The sequence below is a fragment of the Ceratina calcarata genome, unplaced genomic scaffold, assembly GCF_001652005.2.
Source record: "Ceratina calcarata isolate Rehan_Ccalc_2016 unplaced genomic scaffold, ASM165200v1 scaffold40.2, whole genome shotgun sequence".
NCBI lineage: Eukaryota > Metazoa > Arthropoda > Insecta > Hymenoptera > Apidae > Ceratina > Ceratina calcarata.
In genome coordinates this window covers 824,158-836,770 of record NW_017163422.1, presented here as the reverse complement: position 1 = coordinate 836,770, position 12,613 = coordinate 824,158, and the positions used below count along the sequence as shown (strand labels likewise).

General features: G+C 42.3%; 1 protein-coding gene across 2 annotated transcripts in view; it reads left to right on the top strand.

Annotated features, from left to right (window-relative positions):
• dally (division abnormally delayed protein) overlaps positions 1 to 12,613 on the top strand; it is a 99,511-nt gene that overhangs the window by 23,313 nt on the left and 63,585 nt on the right. The window contains exon 3 of one of the 2 annotated variants that reach the window (XM_018027110.2): positions 9,551 to 10,121. In XM_018027110.2, coding sequence (XP_017882599.1) covers positions 9,551 to 10,121 — 571 coding nt within the window. Of the gene's footprint in view, positions 1 to 9,550; positions 10,122 to 10,318; positions 10,885 to 12,613 lie in introns of those variants that run through there. The other variant, XM_026814808.1, reaches the window with a different exon arrangement.

Sequence of the window (12,613 nt, the reverse complement as noted above, 5' to 3'; positions counted from 1 at the left end):
AATAAATTTCTACAAGAAGATGTAAGCATCTTCTTATTTCTTAACGATTCCAGCAGTTGCAGTGATGTCGATTTGACGATAGTATATCGATTTTCTTCTCTAGACTTAAAGCGAAAGAGGAAGAGCGTTAGGAAAATGTGCAAAATGCCGTGTTCGTAACTCACGGTATTAAACCGCAGGTGACAATTAACGTTGGCGGTGGCCATTAATTGCCGGAACGGAAAGGGGTTGGTCGGCGAAAAAAAGAATCGGGCGGGGTGGCACCTCTCCCGTCCTCTTCTTTCCCGTGCTCCTCCGCCTCTATTCTCCTATCTCATACGAGTCACGTTTGTAAGCGTACAATGGTCTCGGCTCTTATCTCTAATGATCCTCGCGGATCTGTTGTCCCCGCGCGGAAAAAAGTATCCATTGAAGCGGATCCGCGCTCTACCTTTCTTCCCGCGAGGTGCGGATAAGTATCTCCAGAAAGCTGGGCTTCGCCGGATCTTGATAAATCCAGCTGAGAGAAAGAGAAAGCCAGGGTCGTAATTTTAATGCCGTTCCGAAGAGTGCTCCAAGTGATCTCGTACTAGTATTCGACTCTATTTAAGAGATAGTACAATTGTCTCTAAACCGTTTTTAGCTAGACCGACACAGATTAACGTTCAACACTCCTAGGAGTAGTCTAGACATTTTAACAAATAACTTAGACCTCCGCTTTTAACGAAGTAACAATTTTTTACAGTCGTAATTACTGATCGACTAGTTGCAAGTATTTATTCTTTAAAAACTGGTATCAGGAACCGTTCGGATTCCGGTTTGTTGTCCAGGTAGGAATAACGGGGCACGTACACGCCATTTAATCAGTGAGTTTACATTAGCCGGTAACAAAGATTAATAGTGTCGATGAATTACGCGATTTCGTGTCGGGTACCGTTTAATTAATTCGACGGTGAAATAGCTGTAACCAATTTCGTGTCCGATCGCGTATAATTCCACTTATGAATAACACACGCGGGGCAAGCGGCGAACTATTGTTACGGGACGAGGACGACTAGGCCCGGGCAATGGATGCGCGAACGGTGTCCGCGATTATAAATTACATTATCTGTGCAAGATATATCGCGGCCACGTAGCTGTCATCGCGAACAGCTCGCGACCGCGTCCGCGTATACGCGCTAAACGTAACAGATGGTAACAAAAACAATTCATAAATTCATGAGGCCAGGTGCTAACGATCGGTAGCACGCGCTCAGTCGTGTTTTGCCCGCGGCGCCGCGTCGCCGTTAAAAGTTGTCGTGCTCTACGTTAAGCAGCATCAATAATGCAAAAGGGAATGCGCGTCGTTTTTTTTCTAAACGTAATCAAATAGAGCGTACTCACGTTTTCTATTTAAAACGTATACAACGTGTATGTAAGAAAATAGCATTGGGACACTGGAAATGGCAACGCGATGAAAAGCCACGCCCTGTGCAAGACCGAGCTTGAGGCTTGTCTGTTATATACGCGTGAAAAAAAGGCGACGGCGCGTCGCGGACAATTAATCGCTCGAAGGACGTTATCGCGGGTGGGCTCGTAAACTCGCGCGTTTCGGCTCCCGGAATCCCTCTCTAAAAGCAGATATTAATGCGCGCGAACGTCCCGGGTTCCTACCGTGTAGCGGCGATGCGGACAACCAATATTGACATTATTGACCGTCCCGATAATCAAGACATTTGCGTAATTAATGTAACGGGATAGGGAGAGTCGCCGAGGGAACAATGATTATGTTTTATCTCGCGGAGTCTGCGCAAGTTGCTCCATTAACGCGGATGGATGAGAAAGCGCTATTAAAAGCGATGGAAAAAACGCGCATTTCCGGCTTTCATTCAATCTTATCGGGAGAGGAGCAGCACGATGAAAGCTCCGGGGATGGGAGCCCGCCGTATCTCTTTGTCGAGACGTTTTCAATAAAATGTGGAGCAGCTTTAAAATTACGTAAATATTGAGTTGACGGTGAAACGGTTTCAGTAATTTATTAGGCAAGAATAATTGCTCCCTTTGATGCAGTTATTATATCTATTAAAAGGCGACGTCTACTTTAATTCTTTAAATAATCTTTTATGCAGCTCACTGTTTGACGCTTCAGGCAATTCTCTATCGAATTACCCGATTATTTCCTTATATGAACTCATTTAATATCTATTTCAATGTAATATTTGTCGCAGTGACCACTACTAACTTTATTGTCAACGTGACCCCTTCTTCGCGTAAACATACATAAATAGATAAATAATTATGTACATAAGTTTAAAACCGGTCGTGACTCAAGCTCGTTCATGAAACATTCGATGCGAAATTGCAATTCTAAGCGCATCTTCGATTGCGAAACGCGAGTACGCGAGATGCAGCGGAAATCGCGTGGAAAAATTGGACAATAGGATAGAGCGATGTATCCGAGGCCCGAGGCGCAATTATACGTCTCGTAGGCTCTTAAAAAGTTGTAATGCGGGGGAGCGTGGCTCCTTTTCAATTCCCTGTCTGGCAAGGATAATCCCCCACCGATGCTAGTACGATTCCAAGGGCCTAGGTCAGCCAGTTTACGTGGGTGGCACCCTGCGATCAGGTAACACGTCGGTGTGACGGTATTATACTCCGCGTTCTGTATGTATAACCTAGCTAAACGTCTGGTTAAGCCGGAGATAAGCGAGATGACCCATGTCGTCGGTAGCTCACGGGGCCATCTTCCTCTTATTTCTCACAATGATACTTGTCTCTCGTTTTTTTTCTCTCACTCGCTCCGTCTTTATTAGCAAGCGCGATTTCTTCTCGCAGGATTATCACGGGAACTGCCTCGGGGCTTTGCCACCGGGCACTGAGTGAACGATTAACCTTTGACCTTTGGTTGGTTAAAATGTTACTTATGTGGGAATATATTTAGTAAATGTTCAATGATGATTGCTTTAGAATTTTTTATAGATTTATTTAATTGATTAAGAATTAAAAAAAAAATGCTATTGTGCATAATACAAGGTTTCTTAAAAGAGTAATGAAATATTTCACATCAAATTGTTAATATTGATGATATAAATGTTTTTTATTTTATAATTGATGATATAAGAAATTAGGTCTGCCCTACTTGAATAGATTGGACAGTGCGAAGGGTTCGAAAATTCGGGTTCCGTCCTTGAACCTGCATCACGGTCCCTCCTCTCTGTCACGTCAGTTTCGTTGTATGTAGGCACGCTAAAAATTTCGCGCACGAAGGAGGAAGAAGAATAGTGTCAAATTTCTGCATTTACATCATCGGGGCCCTCGGGAGCTCGGCCGGAGCAGCGTGTATCTGTGGTAGACGGATACTCAGACACACGGACAGGGCAGCGACGACCATGTGGTCCGACGAAAGCAGGAACGGAGCCAAAGGGGAATTCGGGATGTAGCAAACCTCGTTGTATCACGTTTCTCCCCCGCGAAATTCGCACCCTCGTAACTCCACGTCCGATCGTATATCTTTATTCGCGCACCGCGCGAATTAGCGCCACGCGCGCCTTCTGCTCAATAAATGTCTACACAGTGGTCGCGAAAAATAAGTAAGATCAGAGTCAAGAAGATATGGTATTTCACACTCTTTTATTTGAAGCCTCGAATTTTCAAATAAATGACAGACTCAAAAAGATTTTATGCATTTAAGATACAATTTTTTTTAATTGATGTCGCGACAGTTAGAATATATTGTACAGAATTTTTTCCCGAAAGAACAGGTTTTCTTCCTTTTTTTCATGATACGAATTTCATTCCTTCGGAATTTAAACAGTCGCCGACATAAAAGATTACGGAGTATGTTGAGGAAAAAATGGGAAAAGAGGGACACGAAAAAAAGGTTCGTTAGCCGGTGTGTATACATTTTCCAGGGAGTGCTGTGGGATTTCTCGTAATTTATAGTTGCACGGTCCGCAGTATCGTTTATCTGAGTATAGATAAGGCCTATTCTTCGCGTGGAAGTATACGTGTATGTGAAAAATATATGCATCGTGCGACGCGAAATTCACGGTGAGACGCGACGTAATAAGGTGCGTGCTCGAAGCAACTCTCTTAACAAGTTGAAAATTGTGATAAAACACAGCTTGACGCATTCATTATTAAACCACTCTTTATAAATCCTTAATAGCATTGAAATATATTAGAGAGGTTCCTGTGTTCCATTCACATTATTATTCATTTCAAATTGCCTAAAGAAATAACAATTATTGACGTAGAGATTTTGTCGGATTTTTAAAGCCTGTCGTTTCACTTGAAATTAAGATAACCAAATATTTTCGTATGTATTCGCGAAACTCAGTATTAGATAAATTATTGATTTCTATCATTGATGATTTGACGCGAATCCGAAAATCTTTGGATACATTTTCTCTCATCGATCGCCAAGCGAATGCGGTGGGTAAAAGTGAAACGCGGATTCGCATTTAACTGTGCATTATCATACGTTTAAATAAATTCATGCGAACGTACGGCGCGTCGCCGTTGTAAAACGGCTCAGACGTCGGATAAGCGTAACCGTGGGAAGAAATTCATGGGGAAAATTCAGTTATCGAATCTCGATTCAACTCTGAGTACTCACTTGTCTCTCTGGATTCTAAAGGTCATGAATATAACAGTATATATTTCTAATTCAAAACTTCTTCCTTTGTCAAGTGACATGCCATCCAACTGAAAAGCATTTGAAGCATTTATTGATGAATTATTTCTTACTTAATATATTCCACATTTTTATACAATAAGAAAATAATGATATTTGAAATACTGTAAGAAGTGAGAAGGATGATACATATTTTATTTTGGGGATTGTGTTGTGTTCATATTTACAAATATGATAGCTTATTTTTATTTAGGATTGTGTTAAAAAGAGCATCAATCATGATATCGTAGTGCCATTCAGTTGGCGGAAGGTGGGCATCATTCAGCTGTTGAAAAGGCTGAAACGCGTGTATTTAACCGATAACGCGGTTGATACGTTGATAAGCGAATGTCTCGTCTGTTGCGAGCGAATGCAACATTGGAAATTTCCTCTTAATTCGTTTATTGTATGAAACAATCTTCAATGTCTGTAAAATAATTTTATTACAACCGTCCAGAGAAATTCTATACATATTATAATTTTTGTATTTATGTAAGTACATATACAATCTTGAATAGAATATATCTTAAAATTCCTTCAGGATGTTAAAAGATATCAATGATTTATGATAAATTCTCGACATCTTAGATAAAGTCGCCTCTAAAGAATAATAATCTTTAGACAATTACATACACCCAGAATATTGTCTTAAATTGACTACGGATCTGTTTAATACGTAAAATAGAGGGCTCGTACGGTAGATACGCGTGTACGTTTCCACTAAGTTCTAGTATCGCGAAACAGAGAGATAGAATAGAAGAGCGGAGGCGGCTTAGACTCGTTCCAGCGCGTATCTCCGCGATTTTCGTAGCGCATGACTTTACTCGCGTTGTCGCCGAGTATATATTCGCTACAGCGTGTACGTACAGTAATTTCGCACGGTGAAAAAGGTAAAACGGGCCTCGACCGCGCGCGAGCACAGACAGGGAGAGGCCGAAGAAAAGGAAAAGAGACGAGGCGAAAGTCGTGGTCGCTGCGCGTGTCGTTGCCTCGGCAACCTGGACTTCGGTCCGGTGCCCGCTTCTATTTTCGATACTCGCGGAAAATCGCGGACCCGAGATCCTTATCGCGTGGGTCACTCGCGTCCCTACATAGTTTGTACCGTCTCTCCAATTTTACGTCCGATTTGAGAATTCGTTTTTTTACGCGTTCAACGATATATTCGACGATGGATGATTTGACGTTCAATATTGATATGAAACATAATACTTATATGTATTTACGTATTAAAGTGTTTCTTCACTTCGTATGATATATGTAGACAGACGAAGAACAGTGAAAGCAAAGAATGTTTCCTAATTAAAAGATTTTTATGAACTAACTCTGTTACTGTGACCAAAAGTATTTGAAACTCTAAAGTTAAGTAATCTGAGAATAAGAAATGCAATTTTCTAATGGAAAAGTCAGTTAATTTCATGGGACACCCTATATTGTCGTGCACCGCACCCACCGAGCCACGTTAAGGTCGCCAAAGCCCGGCGTAGGCGTTGATTCGTTCACGATTGTTCGTTCGGCGGAACAGGTTTCGGCGGAGCTAGTAATGAATTAATTAGCATCGATTCCGTCAACTTTGGTCCGGATGAAGTTTTCTCCCGGAATTCCAGTTTCAATTTTAGAAGGAAACACGTTTCTCATTCCATTAACTTCGATTTTCCTTATTGAGTTTCCGTTTCAGTTCTTATTAAATTTCTTTTTTATTTATGTACTAAGAGTTGGAGAACTCTCGTTAATAACGTTACTATTCTAGTATTATTTTAAAACATTTCCGTCTAGTAAATAAAGTTTCTATAAATGATTGTACACGTAAATATTGACTGCATATTAAAAATAGTATGATAATATAAATTTCTGTAAGATCCAAAGATACTTCCTGCTACGAAAATTCTCAAAGAGTGATTCTCGCGTAATCCCATTAGTTTTAATCTTATCGCTGAGAGCGGGAGACCATAATGGCGATGGAAATTAGATTTTCGCCGGGCCACGATAATGGATAATTAATTAGCGTAACCGCGATCGATCCAGTTGTTAAGAGACCGCAGATTATGTTTCGGTAATAATAATTATTCTTCTACGTGTCGAGTGGACGCGTTCCTACTCTTCGGTAGCCACTTGAAACGGATAAGAGGTCCTCTTTCAACTCTCGAAGAGGCGACTGCTCTTTTTCGTACATATATTCCGCATGTAATTAAGCTCACGCACTTAGGCAAATCTCACCTCCCCTCGCACCGTATCATACACAAGTGTCAGGCCATTTGTTATCTCTTACAATTAGTTCCGTCTCTGTGCTTAAATATATTATAAAATCAAGAATTATCCAATTCATTTAGTTGAATAATAATTTATGACTCATGTTATGAACTGTCCGTAGAATATATTTTACAACGATAGTAGTAATAAGAATGTTAGCAGAGGGACACACGCGACATCGGTTTCAACCTTGATTTAATTCTCTAAAACGTCGTGTTCCCCCGTGTTCGAGAACTTTTGAACGTGACCGTTTATTCTATTCTTATTCATGTTTGACCAGGCGAATTCCCCTTGCGTATGTCGCGCGTCTCCGCAGAAGAAATGTGGAGCGGACGCAACGTGGATACGTGTAGATCGACTCTAATTGTGACATTACCGTATGCATATGTATTATACATACGCTTCAATAATGCAACAGATTATTAGAGTTCACATGTGTTATGTGCGTGCAATAGAAGCTGGAGGGCATAAGTCGAACTCGTATCGACGCGAGTTAATGGGACACGAATTGGAAGTTTAATTTTATTCATGTATATAGATTTGTCGCATACTTTCCATGATGCGTATGTATGAATTTTAATAAGAGTCAATAAGAAGCATCGCATGCATTATATTATAAAAAGGAGGTCGTTCTATAAATTAATTCATCTTGTTTACTATTGATTGCTAATATCAAAGAATGTTTCCTACTGAACAAGCTGAACTTGATTCTCGTTACTTAGTAGCTACCGTGTATTTGCGCTTGTAGTCAGGATTCCCGCGATAAATCATTCTTGGCGATCGAAACACGACCACGAACAGCGATGCGAGAGGGCCAGGTCCTTCTTGGACGTCGAAGCGGTTAAAATTTTGCCGTGGCCGGACTCCTGCAGCGGTCAAGTTGCGTGGTACAGTTCCCACGTACCTTTTGCAGCCCCTCTGTCCTCCGCAGCACGGCCACCACCATCGGGATGGATATAACCATGCGAGAACGGCACACCGACGCGACGTCGTCGTCCATCGGCCTCGCACGAATGAGCCTCCCAAAGAGATATACAAAGCGGCCGGATTTGCGTTGAAGAAAGAAGAAGAACGTAGCTGGGAGGGAGATGTAAAAAGGCACTCTCCCACACGGTGGCGCTAAAATAAAATGACCGGCGAGAGGAATGCCGAGGCTGTCTCTCTCCTCTGTGCCGCGGAATGGCCTCAAGTGCCTCGGAACGAGACGCGGGACGAGGGGGCTGAAATTGTAGGTGAAAGAAGCGTTTCGGAAGAGGACGAGAGACAGAGAGTCGTACCTACTGCCTACCTATACCACGAGGACGGTGGACACACCGCGACGAACCTTTCTACGTTACCTTCCTTTTCTTTTCGGACGTGTTCCGTTCGTTTCTCCCCTCCCGCCGGGTCTCGTTTCCGTTTCTTCTTTTGCGTTCCATCGCTCCGCGTTCTATTATTCCCCTCCCTGTCCAGCGATTTCCTCCTTCGCGCGGTATTTCGATAGACGAGAAAGAAGAAAGGAATGTTACTAGATCCCGGAGTCCGCCTGTGCGTCGGCAATTTGTTCTTAGTCATCGTCCGCAGGCTGAGACGACCCAGCCCGGGTTTACACCGCAACAGGCCCTAGTTCATTATTCCTCGATCGCCGTTGTAATAGGCTGATATTTGTTTTATGCCTCGCTGGGAATCCGACCATGAAAACGAATTCATGGCTATCCGTGTCGGGTCTTTTAACGTTTCGTTTGCTCGCTCGATGTTGTTTGCCCAGCCTTTTCACTGGCTACCGCGTCGTGGGAGTCTATTCTATGGTATCGGAAAACCGGTAAAAATCCAAACAACCTTACCGTAGCTATAACCGAAAGTCTTGTTAGCGACGCACTCATTCGTAGTTTGGGTATTCGGATTTTATGTATATTCTACATCACTTTGAATGTCTGTGTCTGTCTGCTGAATTAAATGTAAAATTGTAATAATACGTACAATATGAACGTAAATGTTGATAACAATTTTTATGAAGATCCTTGCTAATGACCATGAATAAAGAATGCGGTAGAGTACAAAAGAATGACATAAAAAAGTGAATAGCTTTCACGAAAAGCTTTGTCCTGTTTACGATCGTCGTATTGCGCCTTTAAACATTGTATAATTTAACGACGACCTGGTAGGGTACATAGTCTGTCTTGATAAATTCCGTTTACTTCGGTAAACGTTCTCGTTAGTGTTACAGCCTCTAGCCCTTTACGATCTCTACGCGTTGTTGCGCTAACTATAAAATCTTCTCACCCTTGTAATTCGCAGCTACTTCGAGGAACTTGTTACTGCTATTGCAATACTTTTACGATCGATGTGCACCGACGATAACTGCGAAATTTGCTTTCTTCGCGTTTTTCCTTTCAGAATGCATTTATTTAACGTCTCATCGTTACATTTTTATCGTTTTTTAGAAATTCTGCAAACTTATATGTCGAACAATTAAGTTGAATCATTAAGATGTAATTATCTTCATTAACTAAAGACTGTATATATTCAGTATTTTGATTGAGATTATGGTTTTTTATTGAATTTAAGATGTGTAAAAGCAGTGAGTTCAAACATGTGTTATGTCGAAATATTCAAATTCTCTGCCAAATTCATTTCGTTTCGGTGAACATTTGACTTGGCGTTACATGATCTTGTATATTTTCTTTTCAGAAACTGTTACGATGCTCGCGAGACAGTCCGAGAATAAAACGTTGACCCTGTTCGAGCAAGTGTACCGGTCGATGGCGGTGTCGAGCCGTCCCTCGATAAGAGCGTTGTACCAGGCGATGATTGACTATGTCTCGCCCGGCAACACGCCGGATACGTTGCAGCAACCCCTGACCCGCGACATGCTCCAGGAACGTTTCATCGAGTTCTTTACGAAATTGTTCCCGATCGCGTACCACAACGCGGTGAACCCGAAGCAATACGAGCAAGATTTCACGGACAAGTTCAAGACCTGTCTGTACGAGACGATGGACGAGATCCAACCGTTCGGCGATATACCTAAACAGGTGGCGAAGTCGGTTAGCAAGAGCCTGGAGGCGACGCGGGTGCTCGTCCAGGCGTTGACTCTCGGCAAAACGGTTTTGGATAGGACCGACAGCGTGCTGTTTTCCGGTACCAGCCCGCAGCAGGAGACCTGCCACGGGGCGCTCCTCAGGATGACCTATTGTCCCAGGTGTAAGGGCATCGGTCCCTCCGTCAGGCCCTGCGGCGGATTCTGCACTAATGTCATGAGGTGAGTGCAAGATGCGATGCATCCCGGCTCCTCTGGTAATTACCCAAAGCCTCGTGGGCCCTCCGGTCTATTAGTAAAAGCAGTGAGTTCAAACATGTGTTATGTCGAAATATTCAAATTCTCTGCCAAATTCATTTCGTTTCGGTGAACATTTGACTTGGCGTTACATGATCTTGTATATTTTCTTTTCAGAAACTGTTACGATGCTCGCGAGACAGTCCGAGAATAAAACGTTGACCCTGTTCGAGCAAGTGTACCGGTCGATGGCGGTGTCGAGCCGTCCCTCGATAAGAGCGTTGTACCAGGCGATGATTGACTATGTCTCGCCCGGCAACACGCCGGATACGTTGCAGCAACCCCTGACCCGCGACATGCTCCAGGAACGTTTCATCGAGTTCTTTACGAAATTGTTCCCGATCGCGTACCACAACGCGGTGAACCCGAAGCAATACGAGCAAGATTTCACGGACAAGTTCAAGACCTGTCTGTACGAGACGATGGACGAGATCCAACCGTTCGGCGATATACCTAAACAGGTGGCGAAGTCGGTTAGCAAGAGCCTGGAGGCGACGCGGGTGCTCGTCCAGGCGTTGACTCTCGGCAAAACGGTTTTGGATAGGACCGACAGCGTGCTGTTTTCCGGTACCAGCCCGCAGCAGGAGACCTGCCACGGGGCGCTCCTCAGGATGACCTATTGTCCCAGGTGTAAGGGCATCGGTCCCTCCGTCAGGCCCTGCGGCGGATTCTGCACTAATGTCATGAGGTGAGTGCAAGATGCGATGCATCCCGGCTCCTCTGGTAATTACCCAAAGCCTCGTGGGCCCTCCGGTCTATTCTCACCGCCGCGGCCTTTGTTAATTTTCAATCGCATTAGTCATTGTGACGCAGCCACGGCTGTGGGAATCGTTCCTCGGTGAAAAAATTCAGTTCCACGAACGAGACTCGTGTCTATGATCACAGGTGCTGCTAAAGAATCATTGCTTTCGAGCATAGTAGATAAAAAGGATTTTTACTTGTACTATCTCGATGGAGTACATCTACATATGCTTGCATTATACGAAGTATTGCTTTAATTTCTGAGTATGTAAATTACATTCTTTCAAAAACGCAAGAATGTACAAGGGGGCTATGAATAAATTTCTAGATTATATTGCATTGCATAAAACATGCAACGACATAATTTTCACCTAATTTGCATTTGCAAGTTACAATTATAGTTTGCAATTTATTTTCGTTCAAATTAGTTGAGACACTTTCTCGTTAATATTACAAAACATAATATAAATTTTTAGAAGAAACGGGGAAATTATAAAACGATTCCTCGGGCAGATATACTGTAATGAAATCGTCGCGTCGGCGCGAGGTGGTTTGGCTTTTGGTTCACACCCACGTGGCTTGCGGGTATATTTAGATCTCGAGTGAGCGATTTCAGTGGTTTCATCGAACGCGAACGTTCGCACAATAAATTAACCGCGAAAGAATCAACCTAAATCCCAGCCAGTTCGATCAAACCGCCTGCGGTTGCTCATAATTCCCATTCCGCGGATTTACACAAATTACCCTTTGCCCAGCAAATATTTGCATACACGTTTATATTTTCGACCGGTTAATAAAATATTATAAATGCGAGTTTAAAAATTATTCAGCAGTTTACAAATTTATTTATCTACAAGCCATTTCAATGTGTCTTAACATTACAATTTTATGTGTGGTTTAAATTATTTGCGCAAATATCTGAGATGATCTTATATATATGACTTAGACATGTGCATTTCGACGGAACGTACGCGCATTTAGTTTTTTAACATCAGTAGAGATAAACGAAGTTAGAATTATCTTGGAGTAACTCGATTACACGGCCGCTGTCGCTTTCAGACGCCGGAACTTCGTTGGAAAATCGGGAAATTCGATTTTCCCGTGGAAGCAGCTTTCACGTGCTTCCTGACAAACTCTCCAAACCTACTTACGGATTATTTTTTATACTTTTAATTGGCTGCGTCACGTTACAAGCAATACTTAGTTTCAAAACTTTTAACGTGGTTGGCGTACACTCGATTTTTAATACAGTTTCTTATTCTGAAGAACTGGGATGTAAAACAAATATCAGTGTTCCATTTCGTGGAATCGAATCGTTGCGAACTTACATAATCGAAGCTTTATTTTAATACTCTTCATATTTTGTACAAGAACTTGCAATAGCTTCGAGAACTTCAGGGAAGTACTTAGTTAGTAACTTTTCAAAGCGAAGTACGTCAAACTATGTTCACCTAGAGAGGAATCTTTTATTAAGGCTTTATATATAGCTCGTTGACTTTTATAACTATGAACTTTTTATATTTTAAAAGTAAGTGCCAAACGTAAAACAAGCGAATTACTTAAGGATGTATTGGTTATATAGTCAATCCCAAAAGTTTATGTACCTTAGAAAAACGCATTTCCTATAATTAAAAATAGTGCATTCTTCTTCTAATTTCGATATTTAATGAGTTACG